General features: G+C 39.5%; 1 protein-coding gene across 2 annotated transcripts in view; it reads right to left on the reverse strand.

Annotated features, from left to right (window-relative positions):
• The window catches only part of WDR70 (WD repeat domain 70), a 269,386-nt gene that overhangs the window by 81,107 nt on the left and 165,696 nt on the right, over nucleotides 1-22,583 (reverse strand). For both annotated transcript variants that reach the window (XM_006139468.5, XM_006139470.5), the window contains exon 10: nucleotides 14,586-14,760. In XM_006139468.5, coding sequence (XP_006139530.3) covers nucleotides 14,586-14,760 — 175 coding nt within the window. The remainder of the gene's footprint in view (nucleotides 1-14,585; nucleotides 14,761-22,583) is intronic.

The raw sequence follows: 22,583 nt of genomic DNA on the forward strand, positions 1-22,583 counted from the left end.
AGCAGCTGGGATTTTTGTGAAGTACACAAACAGTGGAAACACAAATAGAAGAGTAAAAATCCTATTGACTCATAAGGTATGAGGGAGGAAGACGGGAAATAAGTCAAGAGCGTTTAGCATTTTACTTAAACACCCTTTTTTGGAAGTCAATCACATTTATTTGTATGTTGGCAATTTCTCCCTCCTTCTCTTTCGTATTAATTTTAATGATTCACCAGTTACTGTTAACACACACAAACTTGAAAGCTATACATACACATTAGTAGAAACTGCAAAAATGACAAATCTAAACATTATCCATTGCAAATAATTTGTATTAATTATTATGAAGTTTACATATGAAATAGCAGTGAATATTCACTTTACTATTGCTAGTTGTGAATTTGCAGTGACAAGTTGCAAATTGTGGACCTCATTTTTTGCAAAATATAAATATTGCATATTAATAATTCATATCAGAGTTAATGTTTCTGCACATTGTTAAGCAATGGAAAATATTCTGTCAGAACATATGGTTTCATTCGGGAAGTAAACACTACATTTGGCTTACTCTGGCACTTACTTTAGAAACAGTCACAGTCCTAAATACACTTGACAATTTACATTTTATGAGTATATCAACTTCTACCCAGCAGATCTTTCAGGGTACAAGATATTTTGTAAAACATCCTCCAATAACATTAATTTGCATGGTGCTATTCTGTGAGCATCCACCATAGTTTGGGCTGTGCTTGACCCTTGGCTCTTCTCTCTCTGTGCGCTATTTGTATATGTGCATGACTTCAAATATTGCCTTAATCTCAACAATTCACACACCTACCTCCCCACTAAAAATGTCACTCTCCATCCAATCCTGCATCTTGTCTTTCTGACATTTCCTTGTGGACATCCAGCTGGCAATATAAGCTCACCATGGCCAAAACTGAACTTCTTTTCCTAGCATTTATAACCTTCCTCAATTTCACTATCACTATGAACAACCCATTCTTTCAGTCACTAAACCTGAAATCTGGGCATCATTCTTGACTCAGCCCTCATTCATGACCCATATGATCAAACCATATCCAAATCCTGTGCCTACATCATAGTTGAAAAATTAGACATTTTCTGACCATCCAGTCTTTTTTAGGCTCTCATCAATAAGTACCTCAGCTACTGTAATCTCTTCTCTAGCTTTGATACCAATCACACCACTCCTCAGAAGTCCATTATATGCTCTGTAACCAGGCTCACCTTCTTGGTTTGCTGCACCCACTTTGCTTCCTTCCATTGTATCAAACACAAGATTTTATTTTAGGGCCCTCCATTGCTTATCCCTGTCCTATTTAACACATTCAATCAAACTTGTGCTCTACCAATAATGGAAATATCAATTACCAACTTATGTGCTTCTCCTCATGCACAAAAAATCTTCAGTCAAAATCCACAAAGCTACCTTGTTCTTTTCTATAATGCATATAGAAAATGTCAGCCTTATAATGGCTGTGGAGAAGGGATGAGCAATAAATGGCCAACTGGCCAGGCAGTTTCCCGGGGTTAGCTCCCTACAGGCTGCCAAATTCTTTATTTACCTTTGCTCCCACAGGTAAGGCCACTTGCAGCTCCCGTTGGCCGTGGTTTGCTGTTCCCTGCCAGTGGGAGCAGCAGAAAGCGGCATGAGATGGGCCACCACTTCCCACAGTTCCCATTGTTCGGACAGGAGAAATCTGTGGCTGATGGAAGCTACGAGTGGCTGTATGTGTAGACGCACATGTGAATGGTGTGTATGGCAGTCGACGGGCTGCTTATTTCTCACCCCTGCTATAGAGACACTGAGTTAGGATTATTGCAGTTCTAATCAGTCAGAATCAAACATCCTTTATTACTTCACTTGCCACCCTGACTCAAATGTTTGTCTCATGCACTGTCCTCTCTTTTAAGATTATAAACTTATAATCCCTTAGACACAGACTGTCATTTACTATATGTATATAGCACAATGCATACCTATCTTGATCGGCCATTAAATGTTACCACAATATAAAATTTAAACAATATGAATGAGTTCTGCAGGGAAAGCATTGTGTATTCATATCTCTCAGTACAGATTCTAGATCATTTTGGCTACACCAACATAAACTGCATTATTATAATAAACGGTTCCTTAAAAGTCAGGATGTGGAAAAATAAGAAAATGCTCGTGCCAGATTTTTTTTTAAGGGCTGAGTCTTTTAGCTTTCACTCACTTCAGTAGGAGTTCCTGGGTGCACTCAGATTTTGAAAAATCAAATCTAATTTTAAGGCTCCTATTTTTGAAAATCTTGACTATTCAAAGTCAGTATAGTTGACAGGAAAGAAAAGTAAATATGATTACTTAATACTATGATTACCTTGACCCAAAAATTGGAAAACCAAGTTCAGAGAGACATGCATGATAAAAGTGAAATGGAAATCAAATACATTACAAGAAAATTTCTTAATTTTAAAATGACATGTTACATAATTTAGCCAGAACAAAAAATTGTATAATGTCATCTTTCTTACTCTTTCAATAGCTATAGATTATAAAGATTGAGAGAAATCAGTATCTGATCAAATAAATTAGAATCTGGTTATAACGTATATTTATTATATACTCAGGACTTGTCTTCTCTCTGGGAAAGATGGACACTGCCATGATCGATCTTCCGGAGTTCGATTTAGGGAGACTAGTTAAGACTCAATAATCAAACTCAGAGGGCACCTGTAGCATAGTATTAGTACCTTGTTGGTTACTATGCTTGGACTGTGGGGGATCCCCACTGGCATCTGTCTGTAAGCACGGCCCAGCAGAGGGTGCTTTACCGCCCCAGGGCAGTGGCTAAAACCAGTTCTACAAGTTAAGGAAGAGACTGAACAAAGGAAGTGTGTGCAAGGGAAAGGGGAGTTTTTTGGGCTGAAGCCATGAAAGAGAGAGACTGAGGAGGAAGCTGGAGTTGTAGGGGCCTAGTCACCCCCATCTCAAGGGGGCCTGAGGCATCCTGGCCCTAATTCCTGTAACCAGATTACATTATTGCACCCTGGAGAAGCAATAAACTCCCTCTACTCTACTGGCTGGTGGAGTCTGTGCCTGCGGCTACAGGGGTGCAGGATTGGGCGGAACCCCGACTGCGCCATCACAGCACCTCCACCAGCATCCATTACTCCTGCCATCCCCATCCCAGTGGGGATGTCACCAAACAACTTAACATAAGCCGACTCCAACTACATATTCTACGTATCTACGTAGCTGGAGTTTGCGTACCTTAAGCCGAGCCGCTGGGTCTAGTACAGACCTGGCCTTATACATTCATTCCCTCCCTCCAACACACACACACATATATAAAACATGTTAAATATAAATATTCATAACCAACAATAAACGGAATTCTCTCTCTCATGAGAAAATTAACGTGGTTCAAGGAAGGCAGCTGTTTCATGGATATATCTGGTTTCAGTCTGTGTAGTATCACAATAGTCGTACATTAAATAAAACACAGCTGGAAAATGCTCCACCTATTTCACCACCCTTTCTGCTAACTGTTTTGTATCAACATCTGCTGAAAACAAGCCTTATGTAATACAGACATGAAAAATAATTGTTATTTTTCTGAAAAAGCTAATGTATGATTATCTGAAAAGTAGCTCTTAGATATAATATTGTAATTATTATGAGTGTTCTAACTAGAATCTAAAGAAACTCAAAGAAAATTACCAAATTAGACAGATTTTTTTTTTTTACAATACATAATTTCATTTTGTATACATATATGGGCTTTCTCTGACAGTTCTCTGTTGATGAGAGGTGTCAATGTCTGGTCTAAGCATAAATTTAAAAGCTTGAAACTCCTAAATTCCAGTCTCAACTATGATAGTAGCTATGATCACAGCCATGAAGACAAGTCAGATAATTTTTCTGGCTGTGTATCACCTCTGTAATGGGGAGAGCAATATTTGTAGAGCCCCATGTGGATACAAAATTGGTATCCACATCTGCAAAAATGATCCACGGATATCCGCATCCACATCTGCAGATGCATATACTCACTGATATAAAACAGGGCTCTCAGAATATTTGCCTAACTAATTATAGGGGTGTTGTGCGTTTTAATAAACTGATGTCTGCAAAGCGCTTTGAAGAAAAAAACTACTAGCTGATATTATCAGTACATAAAGCTGTATTTTAATTACCATAGTTATTGCAATTATGGGTTAAAAACAAATTCACCCCTGCTGTAAACATCACTGATTGTAATAAAGTTCGGTTTCCAGTTTCCTACAGTAGGTAGTACCAGTGGTCTCTGAAGAAGATAGAAGAACCCTACAGTTGACAGATCTGGAATAATCTGCCCCTTTTCCAACATTAGATCTCAAAAGTCTAAAATAATTTATGACAGTTTTGTTAGGACTTGTACAAATTTACATCATTGTCAGCAAAATAATATCGTACGTATTGCAAGAGGTATGAATTTCAGGATTCTTTATCTTCTTCTTACTATATATATTGTAGAAATGTGGGTCTGTCTGTCAGTCTGTGAGTCCATTTGTTCAAGAACTCATCCTAAATGGTAAGAGTTAGGGCCACGAAATCTGGTATGTAGCTTCCCCTCATCATAACTCAAAGTAAAGTATGGGTTTGGTAATGCCCGGAGAACGGACTATGCCTGAAATTAAATGGTTTCTCATAAAATGGAAAGGGAGGGATCTGGTAGGAAGGACAGTTATACTACAGAATGACCACAGGGGGCAGCAAGGGGCCAGAGACAGGGACCAGTACAACTATGATTTCATTGGGCCAGGAGGAAGCAGGGGAAAAGGAAAGGACAGCTATATACTATATATTTCATAGCATTAGTTTGTGTGTGTGTCTGTCCTCCAGCAGAGGGACATACACATCTGGCCCAGGTGCGCCCACTACAGTAGCCATAAACAAGCGCTTCCCACCTGGCCTCAAGTTGCTGCGGTGAGAGAAAGTTGGGTTGTCCTCTTTCCCTAAGGCTTCCTGAATACTGAACACCTCATACCTGGTCCCACCCCAGAACAATGATTTAAATCAGGACTATTCAACACGTGGTGTTTGTGGCCCGCAGTGCAGTTTGGGTTTACACAGGGCTCAACATGCAGCCCAGGGGTGGGCTCTTATGAACATGGCCTCTACTGGGAACATGCTCCACCATGCCGAGGGATCTCCCAGGAGGGAGAAAGATGCAAGCAAATGGCTAGAACAGACAGGGATAGGGTGTCGGCATTTCTAGTGTCCAGGGAGGAGGTGCTGGGAGCACCGGTGCATTGTGGGAAGTGTTTTGTATTCATGTCTGTCACTGTGAAAGAAGCTATTTGCATATATATTTGCCTGTATATGCAATCACACTTAAGTTGTGGCCCTCGGCATGTGCTGTGAGTATCATTGTGGCCCCTGGGGCTTCCAAAGTTGAGTAGCCCTGATATAAATGAAGAAAAAAACCTTATTTGAGTTAAGGACCCAAGCAACGCTGGGTAAATATTCTAGAGATAATATAAATTTAAAGAGTAGGCGCTGCACGCAAATATGCTTATCTTTATGTGAAATATACAGTACCAAACTGCTGTCCTCTGTCTTATCTCAAAGAGCAACATATTATAAAATTGCAATGAAAACACCAATGCTAACTTCCCATTACCAAGGTTACGTATAAAATTCTTTCCCTAAATTGCAAATTCTACCTATCTCTAAACCAATAATGTGCCTAGCTTGTATCAGTGGTATATATAGCATCTAGAAATCTTCACTCTGGAAACTCAGTCCACCTCTCTGGCCCATCTTCTTGTTAGAACTAAACTGAGTAGTATTTGTTTTCTGAATCTATTCATAAAGATCATTCTTCATTATTTTCTAGACTATGAAAAAAAAAAGAACGAAAAGTTAACATTGTTAATAGGCCAAGTTTTTAAATGAACAGGCATGTGCCCTAGTAAGGATCACAATACGTGACCAGTTGAATTTAAATGCCATTATATTAATATGTATATTAATATGTTCTTAATATGTATTTATGTAACTATAGTTTTCCCAATATTCCAAAAAATGTTTTCCATTAGATAGTTTCTGAGCACTTTTGAAGTATACTCTCTCTCTCTCTCTCTCTCATAAAAAAATATATATTTCATTCTTGACTATACAACAATTCAAGGAAGGATACTTTTGGTATTTCCATCAGAGGTGAAAGACAGATTTAGAATTGCCTATCAGCACAATATTAGCTAGTAGAAACAGCCAGATAGGTCCCTTCTATATTCTCTTCATGCCAGCTAGACTGTACTCAGTAGTTCAGCTACATGATATGCATTTCTGTCTTTTTTTTCTTTATGTAGAATCTTAATAACATTATGTCTTAAAATGCATTTTTTTTACAGTAAAACAAACTCATTTACTGGTGATTAAGTTTCTAAGAGGATATACCAAGCTAGCAACACTGGAAAGTTTTAAATGATCATAAATGAAAACTTATAATATTGCACAAGTGTATGATGTTCTGGTGCTGAATAATGCATCTGAGTGAATATGAGCCAAAAAAACCTCCTTTTAAAGTGGCTACATTTAGACACAAATATTTATTTAGCACTGAGAGCTAGGTCTTTGCAAATGAAATGGAAAGAACAAACACCAACCGCAAAAAATCTTTTAACATACATATAAAATGGAGAAAATATTAACAGCTAGTCTCAGATTGTCCTATTTGCTTTCATTGCACTGTCTGGCAACATCAACTGTGAAGTCCATTAATAAGGACAGCAAGATAAAAGTTTACAAAAAGCTTTCCAAGTAAGTTCTGGGCTTGGATTCCTAATCTAAAACAAAAAGGTCACCCCTCTCTGGCCAAAAAATTAATCTTACAGTCTGTGTGCATTATCTAATCTAGAGTCATGTTGTTGGTTGTGCAGTATATCTTCAAAATAGATCCATTATTTGTAAAACTTTTCAGATCTGAAAAGGCAGTCCGTTACAAGCTTTTTTTTTTTTGTCACATTTTATAATTCAAACTTAAAGCTTACAAAAACCCTTTAAAAGCAAACAATTGCTAAATACAGAAACATATTTCTTTTAGTTCTAGAATCATACAATTATTTGGAAAATGCATTTAAGACGAGTATTAGTAAATAAAGTACTGAACTCAGATGTGTTAATTTTTAGGGAACAGTAAAAGGCCATCTCTTTTCTTGTGCCATTCGGTTTTTACGGGTAGGGTAGCCTTGAGAGCTATTGGCAAATAGTTATAAGGGTTATAGTTTGTCAACTTTGGTGACGTTAATGTGAGCATTGTAATTTGGATAGCATGTGGTATTCATTATTATGGTATTTTAAATATATAAAGGTATGTCTACACTACCCTCTTAATTCGAAATAGGAGGGTAATGTAGTCATACCGCAATTGCAAATGAAGCCCGGGATTTGAATTTCCCGGGCTTCATTTGCATAAAGCCGGCCGGCGCCATTTTTAAATGCCGGCAGTTCGAAGCCCGTGCCGCGCGGCTACACGCGGCACGGAGTAGCTAGTTCGGATTAGGCTTCCTAATCCGAACTAGCTGTACTCCTCGTGGAATGAGGAGTACAGCTAGTTCGGATTAGGAAGCCTAATCCGAACTACTCCGTGCCGCATGTAGCCGCGCGGCACGGGCTTCGAACTGCCGGCATTTAAAAATGGCGCCGGCCGGCTTTATGCAAATGAAGCCCGGGAAATTCAAATCCCGGGCTTCATTTGCAATTGCGGTATGACTACATTACCCTCCTATTTCGAATTAGGAGGGTAGTGTAGACATACCCTAACAGAGGTTGGTTGGGCTCTTTGAAGGACGTTAAAATAAAATATTACATTTTAACATCTAAGCAGACTTTTAAAATTAATAAAAACTTAATATATATACAAGCAGTAGCAGAGTAATATTATGGACACTGTGTAAATAATATCTGAAAAAAATATTGAGCAATAATCACTTAGTCTTTCTCAAACTATTACATTAAACATACAAATTCACTGTTAAGTATATCACCTCCTGATCAGCAAATAACCAGCTTAAAAGCAAATAAAAATTATGTTGAGATTTGCAAAATGTTTTACATTTTTCTTCCATATTTTACTGTATACAAAAAATAGATCCCTGTAGTAGTGCTATCTGCTGTAAATTAAATATTTACTATTTTGTTCACAATAGTTTAAATGATAGTGATGCATCCCACACAAGGGGAGGCAAACAGAATTCTGCCCTCCTGGGCAAAGGGGCAAGGGTGCTCCATGTTTCCAGAAAGGGCAGGTCTGGGGGCAGCTAGCCCTCAGTGCTGCCCAAAGTGTGCTGTGCCATGCTTTCTCTCCCTCACCTTTCCTAAGGGCCCCTTGCTGCAATTTAGCCCACTGCTTCTTGTCCTATCCTCAGAAGTTAAGAAGTTTTCTTCCTCCTCTTTGTAACAACCTTTTAGGTACTTGAAAATGGATACGACGTCTCCTCTGAGTCTTCTTTTCTCCAGACTAAACAAACCTAGTGCTTTCTATCTTCTCTCATAGATCACTAGACCTTTAAATCATTTTTGTTGCCTTTCTCTGGACTTTTTTCAATTTGTCGACATCTTTCCTGAAATGTGGTGCCTAGAACTGGATACAGTACTCCAGTTGAGGCCTACTCAGTGCCGAGTAGAACAGAAGAATTACTTCTTGTGTCTTGTTCACAACACTCCTATTAATACATCTCAGAATTATGTTTGCTCCCCCCCCCCCCAAGTGTTACACAGTTGACTTATCTAGCTGGAGATCTACTATGGTCAACAGATCCTTCTTCCCCAGACTCCTCCTTAGACAGCCATTTCCCAGTTTCAAATGTGTGCAACTACAGTAATTTGCCTGTGTCCTTATTGATTTCATCCTATTTACTTCACACCATTTTTCCAATTTGTCCAGATCATTGTGAATTATAATCCTATACCTCAAGGCACTTATAACCTCTCCCACCTTCATACTATTTGCAAACTTGATAAGTGTTCTCTCTCTGCCACTATCCAAAATCATTGATGAAGATAATGAACAGAACCAGACCCAGAACTGATCCCTATGGGATCCCATTCATTATGCCCTCCCAGCATGACTGTGAAACATTGATAACTACTCCCTGGGAGCAGTTTTCCTACCTGATATGCACCCATTTTATAGTAGCTCCATCTAGGTTGAATTTCCCTCAAATTTAACTCCATGAACATTTCAGGTAGATCTAACATTTTGGTAACTTTCAACTGCAAATTAAGGTTGTCCAGGTCCTTCAAACTTTAATCTGAACTACATCTTTTCTCCTTTGCCTTCACTTGCCAGTCTCAGCTCTTCTTCCACCCTCTGAATACACAAAATTGCATTGTTTCAGTGTGCCATTCTGTGGTTAAATATTTCAAACTATTATTTTCACTCTTTATTATATATATGAGTAAAGTTTGAAGCTGTAGTTGTCAGACAAACTGTCAGGGGTTCAAAATACTTCTAAGAAGTTGACATTCTCCTAATATGTACTGTCTGTGGACATGCACATAAACCTTAAGGAATAACCATGTAAAGCCAACATACTGCATGTGAGAAAAATGTACAGATTTATGAGACTATGAAAAAACTCTCTGAGGCAGGTGATTACAATAGATCACAATCATGTTGGGAGTTTGGAAAAAGGCAAAACAAAGCTTGAGTGCATTTGGCTAACTTCACAATTAGCTTGGGAAGCAAGACACCAATGTCTGTTTCATGTAGACAAAAAGTGTTCCTCCAAAGCATTTTTACGGTCATGATATACAGCTGGGAGATTTGGAATTTCATCAAAACACAGCAGAAGAAAACTGAATGAAACATCCAAAGATTATATTATAAGTAGAATGTGAAAAAGGGAATCTGATTGTAAAACCAAACTCATGTCCTAAACACTACAATGCAATATGGAAAAGAATAAATGTCTAAAGTGTCATGTGGCTTGGACTAACATCTGATGAATTTAGCTAATGACTAGGGACTAGGAATGAGAAATAGACAAAGAAGAGATGTGTGTGTGTGTGGGGGGGGGGGGTTGAATTTTGTGAAATAAGTCTTAGAAAAACTTTATACCATTCTTTTGAGCAATGCATAGAAATCTATAAATATATATTTTATCATGTATATTAACTATAGTGCTTATTTGTACATGGATGATAAACAGTGATTAAAATAAAAAACCTGCTTAATACTGAATTTCAATGTGCCATGTAAACATTTGCTGTACATAACTTTTATTTATCCTAACGATGTTGCATTTGTACTAAATAGTTTAATGGCACTATTAGCACAGTTTCTCCTTCACGAGACAAACCGACATGATTTCTGTTGTTGGTTACATTGGGAGAGAATGTTAAATGGTTAACTGATAAGTATTCTGGTAAGCATGAGACTTATTTGTATGTTTACTGGTTAATTGGCACTTGCCGCTGAACTCTGGTGGTGGCCTGCCACTTTGGGCTAGAGTAGCTCCAGTCTCAGTGGCGCCGGCAGGCTGGGTGGTTAGATCTCACAGCCACGGCGAGGCCATGAGGTGGTAAGTTGTACTGGTTAACCTTTTTAACATCCCTAATTGGGAGCAAAATGGTAACGCTCCCGCAGCCAGCAGTGGAGGAGCCCTAGATGTTACGGCAAGGAAAAGACAAAGCCCTAGCAGGTAGACTACCCTACCTTCCTCAGTGGGAAACTGGGGGAAGGTTTACATGAGGGGTGTGCTTTCTGCCAGCATTACAGCTGACTAGCTGGTTCAAAAAGTGACATAAGAGCTGACTGTGTCTTACCCACTCCAGGAAGAGCTTTATTAGACATCTTTCATATCCTAGAACTATTCAATTCAGGATTACTGATCTCACTTCTCCCAACCTTAGGGCAGGTCTACATTGCATTCCTCTTTCGAGAGAGGAATGCAAATGCAGACAAATGAAATTGCAAATAAAGCGCAGATTTCAATTTCCCGTGCTTCATTTGCATAATCATTTGCAGCATTCTGGCGCTATTTCAAAATACCCTATTTCAAAAAAAAAAAAATGCTGTCTAGACGTGGTTATTTCGAAAGAAACCCCTTCTTTCAAAAGCGACGAGGAGTCCTGTGGCACCTTACAGACTAACTTTCAGACTGAAAGTTAGTCTGTAAGGTGCCACAGGACTCCTCGTCGCTTTTGCAGATTCAGACTAACACAGCTACCCCTCTGATCCTTCTTTCAAAATAATCCTTAAACCTCATTTTATAAGGAGTAAGAGTTATTTCGGAAGAAGGGTTTTCTTTTGAAATAACCGCATCTAGACAGCGTTTCTTTTTTCGAAATAGGGCATTTTGAAATAGCGCCCGAACGTGATTATGTAAATGAAGCATGGGAAATTCAAATCGGCGCTTCATTTGCAATTTCATTCATCTGCATTCCTCTGTCAAAAGAGGAATGCAATGTAGACATACCCTTACTGTCAGCTCAAGACCAAGTTTATAGGCATGCAGTGGGCATTAAGCTTTCATGGGACAGAGGAAAATAGTATTTGCTGAAGTGTTGTGGAGTAGCTGCTGTTTTGGGAGGGAGTGTGGGGGGCAGAAAGAGTAAGACTGCCAGGTGTGTGGCCTCTGTCCAGTAAAACAACCCAGAAAATACCGGACATGTAAAATGTCCAGTATTTTCTGTTTTTCTCGGATGGAAGGCCACTTGGGACATTCTTCCACTGCCATGTCTGGCAGGAGTGGGAAGATTTAAAGGCTCAACAACTTTGCTTCCCCCCCTTTTTTTCTTTGGTTCAGAAACTTTCCTTCCACCCCACCCCTTATTTTTTTTTATTTTTTTTAACTCAACCAATTTTTTTCCTGCAATGTTTGGTATTTTTTTGTGAAAGTATCTGGCAACTGTAAGAAAGAGGGTTGGTCTTCTCTTGTCACTCTGGAGGGCTCAGTAGGTAGGGTGCTTTGGGCTAATGATCTTGTTCATTAAAATTATGTTTGGGTCCAATATGAGGACCCAGTTAAAGGGATTCATAGATCCTGGGAACATGGGACCAACTATACAGGATGATATTACCCATAGTTCAAGCTAGAAATATGCGGCCCAGAGGCTGGATCTGGCCATTATCTATTTATATCCTGCTGCCCATACCACCAAATTTTCAGGAGGTGGAGCAAGCAGCAGGATCCCATGTGAATGGCTCACCACTTCTGGCCGTAGTGCTACCCTGACAAGGGCCAGAGCTGCAAGCCTTTCAAAGAGCCACAGCAACCCCATGCAGCTGCCAGTCAATGTGGTAAGGGTGGGGCTGGACACCACGACTCCTTTGCTGTGTTTTGATTTCAGAGCCTCCAGCCCCAGACAACTCTGGGGGAAGGCCCCACACCCCTTCCATCACAGGCCCCACCCCTTCTGGGAGTGAAGCCAGTTCATGACCACATATCAAATTCATTAAGTGGCCCTCCCTGCAAAAATTATTGCTCACCCTTGTTATAGCTGGTGGGGAGAGTCCTAAAATCCAGTATGGAGAATTCCTTGCTAAACATTCCTCTCTTCTGTATGTGGCAATCCTGATATGCAGGCAGAGTTGTGAGAGTTTTTAGCAATGGTGTTGAAACTCCCCCTAATTCTTTGGGGGAGGGAAAATTAGGACAGCTCCCCCCTCACATTCTCTCTCCCTCCATATTATTGTGTTTTGTCTTTCTGCTCTGTAAGGGCCAAATCACAGTCCCCAACAATGGCACAGGAATGGGTACCAATTGATCTAATATAAACAGTTATTTAGAATGCTTGTCCCTTCATACAACAGTGATATGTTTTTACAGAGCAGTAAGGTTTTTTTCAGGTTACATCTGTATGACTTAATTTCCATTCTGAAAGAGTTTTATAGTGAAGTACAGCATATGCTTCAACAAAGTCAAATGACAGTTTGATGAATGGACATACTAAAAAAAACCACCTTGCTCAAACAAAAGAAAAGCATCACTATATATTTCTGCATCAAATTCAAACTCCTTATCCCCAACTCTTGGTTCTTCATACCTTTGCTTCTGTCTACTTCTGTCTCATCTCCTACTGCTTACACTCAATGTTTTGTGTCTATTTGACATTTCTTGACATTTCCCTGCTTTTCTTCTTCCACAAACACCTCTGTGCCTTTTCTCATGCTTGAAATGCTCTCCTAGATCATATGCACTATTCAGTCTTATTCGCTTCCTAATTCCTCTTCAGAACTCTTTATAGTATTTATATAGCTATAATGGAAGAAGTATACATTGAGATTTGCAAAATAAAATAATTTCCAAATTTAAATTTGAAGACACCATTTCCCACAGGAGTTGCATTTTAGCTTTTATTTATTTATTGTTCATGTGGTAATTTATTAATTATTTATGCTGGTTTAGATATTGGTTGTCTCGTTTTAAAATGCCTGGTTTTAAGCATACCCAAGTGGGTTTTTTTTCCTGTTAAGCCACTGGAGATATTCAGATATGAGTGCCTTGAAACAAAATTTTGATTGTTTTCATAAATAGATGTGTATGTTAAAATGAACCTCAACAACAATGAATAGTGAAAGCATCTTCATCTATTTTTTAAAACAAAATCCAAATTCAAAAGAAAAATGATAAGATTAATTTATCTCTGACAACCAGTTTAATCTCCTTAGTTACCTAGAGGTCACTGGTTGGAAAAAAAGAGATAAAGATACATGGAATATATCTTTAAATTTTTTATAATCACCTTAAAGTACATTCTATCAGCAGCGTAATGTGTCATGTTATAAAGACACACAAATATTCATAAAGAAAAGCACATGAATAAGTAGATGACCAGGAGCACTATTGTTAAAGTTACACCAGAAAGTTTAATATTTCAGTACTGTGTATGTTTAAATCATCAACATACACAGGTGATGAAAGCCAGTCTCTGAAAAATTTATTATTCTGTTAGAACAAGTTTACACTTAGAATGAGTTCTAAAAACTCCATGCCATTAGGAAGTTTTACTAGGTTTACAGTGGAAATAAAAACAGAAATAAAAATAGAAGACAAAATGAAAAGTACAGAGTATACTTTAAAAATGATCAGAGTGGGCTTTTTCTCCCTTTTTATTTCCATACTTTCCTCTTCCCAACTGCAATCAAACTTTGCTTAATCTTTGTGAAGTCCCTAAATTGTTTGTTCCCTTTTCCAAATTAAGAAATTTGATAGCATAATATAGACTGGGTTACTATTATAATGATTATTTATTTTAATTTAAAATTGTTCATCAAAAGCTTTCTGTTTAATAAAACCATCATGTTGTATTAGAGTTGTCATGTTTTCAAGAATTTACATCAGCTTAATTCTAATAATTTTTTTTCCTACTAGTGTGTCATGTTTAAATGGCCATGGCTTCATATTCTAGGTAATCATCACCCCATACAAATACAACATGGGTCTTTATAGTCCAGACAAAATCAGGTTCATAGCTGCCATTATTTGTTTGAGTGGGGCAGTAGCTAGCACTGAGATGGCAGAGGTAATATTAAAACTCATTTACCAAATAATGTATTAACAGTTTGCCTTGCTAAAGTTAAAAAATATATTTCACTTACATTCATATTTCTGTCCCAGATCTGGATGGAGCCATCTTGACAGCCAGCTGCAATCAGTTTACCATCTCTGCTATATGTGCATGTAGTAGGAATCACCCGTTTACCTTGAACTGATCGTGGTTTAAACACTCCTTTGTGCTTTTTGTCATTGTTAACATCCCATGTCCTCACAGTTCTGGCAAGAGATTCAAAGAATTAATTGTTTTACAAACAATTAACACATATTAAATAATTCCTCTAACGATAGGAGGCAATCACTTTTTTAAATGTAACTGAACTAAAAAATACATGGTATGTAATTTTATTTAGATAACAACAGTAACTCAAAAATAGTTACTGCTGGTCAGGTCAGTAACATATAAACATCACTTTACAAAAATGGGCCATATATTTCATTTTCTCAAAGTTCAGAGGTGTAAATTGCCATTCATCTCATGTTCCAATATGAAGATAGACGTTTATTAAAAATCAAATACCTCTACAAAACAAAGGGCAGATATTATAAATGCTAAAAACTCAACCGTAAAGATAAGACAGTGTTTAGCTTTTTTCAGGAGTCAGTAAATAGAGTCCTGCAAATCCAAATATCCACTGTATCTGCATCCACGAATTTGGTTTCTGTGGCTTATTTTTGTGGCTATGGATGCAAATACAACTTTTTTATCTAGAACCCTGCAAATTTGTGGATATCTTCTTTATATCCACGGATGTGGATGTAGATTAGATATCCATGGCTTATTTTTGCAGATGTAGATACAAAATTTTGTATCCACACAGGGCTCTACCAGTAAGGTTCTTCCAGGATAATGTGCTGAGAGCATGCGTGATTGTGATTGTGACACTGTGGCCTATTGGTACAAGCTACTCCTGTCTGAGACCTGACAAACTCAGTACACTTAATACACTATTTTCATGGTATTTATTCTTGAAAGGTAGTATGCAAGATTTCTATTGAAAGTTTGTAATTTACAAGCATTGTGAGATGTGTGTACAAGTAACACGTAAGGAATAACATAACTATATGGAAAACTATGTTTTATGGTCTAGAAATAAACATTCATCCCCAAGATGTCATATATTTTGGTGATGGCCCTTTCAAGTGTAAAGGAGTTTTCACCCATCCCTGGAAATCTGGAGATTCTAATGCAAAGTTCATATGTCTCACATTGCCCTATCAATGGAAAACCATCAAAAGACAACTGCAAACAAGAATAATCACTTGCCGGTAAAAAGGAACATTATAAAATAAAGGTATTGTCCTGTCTATGAATAAAGAAATGACTGAGGCTTTGTCTACACTTAAAAGTTTAAAGCACTGCTGCTGCAGCACTTTAAACTGAAAGAGGAGCTACAGCATGAGCACTGAGAAAGACATCTTCCAGCTCTCTATGGGCATGTCTACACTGCAACACTGTTTCAAAATAACTAATGCTATTCTGAAATAACTTACTCTGTGTCTACACAGCAGGCAGTTATTTCAAAATAGTGTCAAAAATACTGGAGGACTTCTTACTCCGACTCCTATAACCCTCATTGTACAAGGAATAAGGGAAGTCGGAAGAAGAGAACTCTATTTTGAAATAAATGCTGTGTAGACACTCCCTATTTCGATATAAGCTATTTCGAAATAAGGTACGCAACTGACACAGCTCAATTTGCATAGCTTATTTCGAGGTAAGCCCGGGGCTGTGTCTACACTGGGGCACTTATTCTGGAAAATCAGCCGCTTTTCCGGAATAAGCTGCGAGCTGTCTACACTGGCCCTTGAATTTCCGGAAAAGCAACGACGCTCTACTGTACAAAATCAGTCGCTATTCCGGAAAAGCTACACTGCTCCTGCTCGGGCATAAGTCCTTATTCTGGAACACTGTTCCGGAAAAGGGCCAGTGTAGACATCCCAGTAGTCTTTTCCGGAAAAAAGCCCCAATCGCGAAAATGACGATCGGGGCTCTTTTCCGGAAAAGTGCATCTACATTGGCCACAGATGCTTTTCCGGACAAAGGGCTTTTCCGGAAAAGCAGCCTGCCAATGTAGACGCTCTTTTTCCGGAAATACTTATAACGAAAACTATTCTGTTTTAAGCATTTCTGGAAATTCATGCGAGTGTAGACACAGCCCTATAGTATAGACACACCCTATGTAAACTACCTTCACAAAGCGAGTACCTAACTGTGTTGGGACCATTGCTCTCAATGCTGTAGCCTGGTTCACTGGCACTTTACAGTGCGGTAACTTTCTGTGAGTGTATATTGTGTCAGTGCTGTAACTTTGTGTGTGCGCACGTGTGTTTCCATACCCGAGTCAGAAAATTACAGTGTAAAGTGCCACTGAAGACCAATGTTTCTAGAAGTGGTCCATGGACCCAGTTTGTTTACTTACCGGCTCTGCAGCCACAGAGCCTTGTGGTTCCCATTGGCTGCAAACCGGAGCATACCAGTATTACCTTGCTCAGAGTAGGTCTGCGGACCCACTAAGAGAAACACTGAAGTAGACTGATTCAATATATCACAGGGGGAGAAAGAACTCAGGGAGTATCACTAACAGAGGAGATACTAACTCTCTCAACATGAGGGTTTATCATGCAAAAGTGGATCCTGGTTCCTATGAAAACAGCCAGCTTTGGAACAGACTGAACTTTTGAGGGGGAAGCCTAATTGATTATACAGAAAAGCTAGAAATTAATGAACATAGGTCCTATGCTAATAATTTTTATTATTTTGTTTTGTACTGTACCACTTACTTCAGGTCTCACATTTCGAGTATATCTTGTATTCTTTCTTAAATAAACCTTTTGCTTCACTATAAGTGCTCAGATATGCTGTGTATTATACAGGAGCAGTGAATTAAGGTAAATTAGTTAAGGGGAAAGAGAATGTTGTTCCTTCAGGAGCAGAGCATGTGGGAGTTCTGTGTGTAACTAATGTCAGGGGATCGATATCACAGAACACTTCACTTGGAGTCTGGGGTACACTTTTTGTTAACTTGTAAGGAGAAGACAGGACTTGTAACCCACAGGACAGTGCTAGATTGGTTGACAGGCTGGTGGTGTTCGGGAGCTAACATTCAGGTATCACAGGCAAGACTACTTCTGTCTGGAGACAGCATGTAACAAGGGGACTCAATCATGGGTACCCTGAGAACTGTCACAGTGATTTGAGATTTTTATCCCTCAACTGTTTTACAGCAGTGGTTACCAGCCACTGGGAGACTCTCTGATCGATCACAATCTCTAGTGGTGCTCTAAGGGTTGCTTCTGAGACTGGCTACCTGCCCTTGCCCTGTCTCCATGCTGCTCCCAAACTCCTGGGAAGGGGGACAGAGGTTTCCACAAACTGCTTTTGCCTGCAAGCACTGCCCCTGCAGCTCTCGTTGGCTGGAAACAGGGAACCGTGGCTAATGGGAGCTACAGGAGCAGTGTACGCAAAGAGGACAGCACACAGAGCCATGTGCCTCCCCAGGAGGCACAGAGGAGATATGACCCCTTCTGGGAGTTTTATGGGTATGAAGTCGCTCAAGGTAAGTGTTGCCCCCTTCAATAGGCAGGTTCTGAATGGCTCTACAGCATTAAGACCAAGAGTAGCATGAGTATAGCAGGCCCAGTTATGCAGGACCAGCATTTCTCTTCCACTGCCCAATTTGCAGCCTCCTTGAGCCAGCTTCCCCCATCTCCGCCCATCCTCCATGTTGCCGCCTGCATCCCAAGCCCCTGCTCCAGCACTGAGCAGCCCTGCAAGAGCCAGCACTCCATACCCCTCCCGCACCCCAACACTCCTCAGCCTGGAGCTGCTCCTGCAGCCAAACTCCCTCCCAGAGCCTGCATCCCACACCCCGACCCCTGCCCCGACCTGGTGAAAGTGAGTGAGGATGTGGGAGAGTAAGCAAGGTATAGAGTGGGAAGAAGGAAGCGGGTTGAGATTTCAGGGGAAGGGGTGAGATCTTGGAGAAGGGGCAGGGTAGATCCTGGGCTGCCTTTAAAATAAAAAAAAAGTGACATTGGGCTTAAAGGTTGGAGATCACTGTTTTACAGTGATGCATTTATGAAAGACCATTCTTTTTCAATGTTGAGTTTTTTGCATATAATCTATTTCATAAATATGCACTTTTTTAAAGAAAGAAGATTTTGGTTTTTAGATAAGTTTATATGTGTTTTAGATACATAGAAACACCCAAAGGACAGAGGACTTTGATACAGGTGGACTCTTTAAGCTGTCTTAGACACAAATGTGTTCTGTCCTTTTAAAATGTTGAGTTCTTTCCAGATAAAAATTCTAAACTCTTCTGGCATCTAATGCATAAAAGTGTTTCAGGATTTGGCAAGAGAAGGGAGATCATTAATTAAAAAAAAGACAGAAATTGCTAAGTTCTCAGGACAAACAATGACTAGGGTCCAAGAGTATGCAATTTACTGGTTTTCCTGGAAAAAATAAATGCTACTGTATCAAAGCAGCCATTTTCCCCAGACATAATGCTGAAGCACATAAAACTGAATTAGAAAGCAAAGGTATGTATTTTACATATACTGTATAAATCTAAGTTAAACCCACATAGCAACTTATATGAATGGTAAGGCCTCTGCAGTGTCATATTTGCACAGCAAACAACAATGGCTCCTGGGTGTTGTGCATTTAGGGCAGGCAGAATTTACTCAAACTAATTACAGTAGATGCAATCTCAATAATCATAATGCGGACAACCTAGTTCAATTATAAGCATGCTTCACATAACATACATGTATAGTGTAAAGCTATTGTTCTATTCAGTGCAAATGGTATCCTGTGAAGCAAAGTTAGTAGTTCAAGATATACAGAAAGGAATATTTGATTGTAGAAACAGTAAAATGTTGAAATATATTAGAACAGGATAAATTATATAATTTGATATTTTCTTTCAGTTCATCAATAAAGAAATAAACTAAAGATGGTCAGGCACTGCAAAAACATCCTCACTGGCCCTTTTCAAGGCCTTTCACATCACAGTGTTTATCTGTGCTTCAGCATGCTCCTCTTCCCTGTGCTCTGCCAATGGCCATCCCCATACTCTATTTCCACCATTCATGGCTATGTTGAAGCTTTCTCCCATGCGTCTGCTTACACTTGGAATGATCTCTCCCTGAATTTGTTCATTAACAATCCACTTCCCTTGTCAAATTCAAATTTCTCTCATATTTTCTCTCTGTCACACATGACTTCAATGACACGGGTTACACCCACGAAAGCTCATGATACCATCTACAAGTTTTGTTAGTCTTTAAGGTGCTACTAGTCTATTTGTTGTTTTTTAAGTTTTTCCTGTTACTGACTAAATTGGCTACCGCTCTGAAGCATATTATTCTGGTCATACACCAAGTATTATTGTCATTTTTGTCTTCTGACCCCTTCCTCTCTCATCTACTTTTGATCAACACTTGTGTGCATACAGAGATGTTGAGAATCTCAAAGGTAGCCGTGTTAGTTATTTCTACTCCAATTCATCTGATGATGTGGGTTTTGCTCATGAAAGCTCATGATTCTCTATATTTTGGTTAGTCTCTAAGGTGCCACAGGACTACTTATTTTGAGTACACACTTCTGTTGCAACTAACCTAAATTAGCTGGATTTCCATAAAAACTACATAACAGTATTTTAAATACTGTACCTTATAAGTTCAAAATCGTCTTTCCATCACAATTAATTTTTATAGTGTCATGGAAATCTACATAAATATGTCTAGCTACTAAATTATAACTTTCTTCTAAAAGAAAAGGTATGTGAAAACACCATAGATACAGATTTTAAAAATTAACTTTTTTAAAATGTCAGATTCAACATCTGCAAAACAGATTTGTTACGTTTTTATAACTGCCAAGAGTAATTCAGAACAATTTGAGGAGGATAGGAATGTTCTTTTGGAAAGGTAATGAGGATATTTTCATGATCATTGAGAAGTTGAACTAAACAGCTGATTTAATTATCAAGGTCAATGTTAAATTTCATGAACATTTTTTTCGTCCCTTTCAATTATGCTTTAATATCACTTCTATATTAGGACTTACAAGTGAGAGATAATAAAATTAATTATCCATAATACACTATATTACATAATACACATTATAACATAGCAAAGCAATTTAAGTAGATGCCAATTCTGCTCTCTAGACACAGAATATTTATCCCAATTCTGATTCACTAAGCCACCACCGCTTCCAAGCCTCTAGTGACAGGTTTCCCCCCAGGAAGTCAACTGGACTTCAGGTACCACAGAGCTCTCTGACCACCAGCCTGGGATCTCTCTCACACTGTGCCACCATAACAAGCTGCAGACATGCTCCTGGTCTTAGATTTCCACAAGCATACATATAGGTAGGGACCCAATTGCAGTTACATGAAGGCTCTCTGACCAGCCACTTCTTCGTGAACCAAAACTAGAGAGATTACAGCCGAAATAAGCCCCAGCTTTCCAGCCTGGGCCCTGGAGTGGTAACATCCTGTCCTGGTCTAAACCCCAACCAGAAGGAATGTATAACCTAGTTTGCCTCCCCCTCAATGTGGTGAGGAATATGAAGCAGCCTCTTTGAGCTAAGATTCCCACACATTTCACTCCAAGCTCACTGGTTTAGATAAAGCAAAAAAAAAAGCTTATTCAATCTCAGAGGGATAGCCGTATTAGTCACCCTGACTTATTAGCTTCATTTACACTAGTCCTACGATTGACAGGTACTTCTTTTGATGTTATATATACCCTGGATTCTGTAATTTCTACTTCAATTCATCTGATGAAGTGGCTTTTACCGATAAAAGTGTATGACCTAATACATTTGTTAGTTTTTAAGGTGCCACAGGACTTCTCATTGTTTCTTCAAGATTATGGTCTACAAAATCTAGACTTCTCAATGACTGTGAAAATATCCTCAAATCAGATTGCCTAAAATATATAAAAAAACCCTCAAAGTAAGCTTAATATACTAGATAGATAAGGTGAGAATCTACTAATTTATATCAAAATTGATGGCACAGTCAGGCTACAGAGTCATACACACAAACTACACTTGTTTTGCAGCCTTGAATCTTGGGTCTTTCATAGAGAGGCTAGAAATCCCTTTTGTGACAGTTCTCTCCACCTCCACTTTATGCAGCCTGCCCACCCCATGGTTTATGAAAATGGACTTGTGAATGTAGATGTGCATAACTCAGAGATGCTTTGGACAAAATATCTCCTGTAACTTATCAATTTTAATGACTCTGGCGGTCATGCCATACACATCTGAGTAAAGGAGAACTGAGACTTGGACTCTGGCCATTGGGCCATACGGACGCTGATAAGCAAGCTGTGGGGGGAGACTTTGATCACAGGATCCCGCTCAAGGGAAGCACCAGTCCTATAAGTCGTGAAAGTGGTTGGTCTAGAGAGAGATGTGAGCATACCACCTGGTACTGGTATCCATTTTGAATCTTGATTTTTCCCCACAGATTTTTCCCCCTATAGGTCACACCTGCTTGCTTACCTAAGGCACTCTCTATCTCTATAAAAAATTTCCCTGCAGGATGAAAGAGTGACATCATCATGTCACTCTGCATCCTGCCTGCCTTTTTCCTCCCGCCTCTCTCCCCTTTGCTGCACTGCAGCCTCTGCCCCCCTGTTGTCTGAGGGGAGAGTGCGGGGCCCGGCACAGCCTCGGCCCAGCACCCCTTCCCATAGCGGCTGGGGGGAGAGCACAGGGCTTAGTGAGACCTTGGCTTGGCAACCCCTCTGGCAGCCAGCCGGAGAATGTGGGACCTGGTGAGACTTAGCCCAGCCCGGCCCCACCCCAGTTTCCTGGTAGCTGTAGGAAGAGCACTGGGGCTGGCGAGGCCTCAACCTGACCCCACCCCCAACAGCAGCTGGGGGTAAGAGAGCTGGGGCTGGCCTGGCTTCAGGTCGGCCGGGGCATGGAGGGAGATCTGGGGCCGGCTTGGCCTTGGCCCTGCCCAACTGCTAAAGAGAGGATGGGGGAGAGCCGGAGCTGGTACAGCTGGTGCAGC

Source organism: Pelodiscus sinensis, chromosome 6 (genome assembly GCF_052426305.1).
Source record: "Pelodiscus sinensis isolate ZL-2025 chromosome 6, ASM5242630v1, whole genome shotgun sequence".
Taxonomy (NCBI): Eukaryota; Metazoa; Chordata; order Testudines; family Trionychidae; genus Pelodiscus; species Pelodiscus sinensis.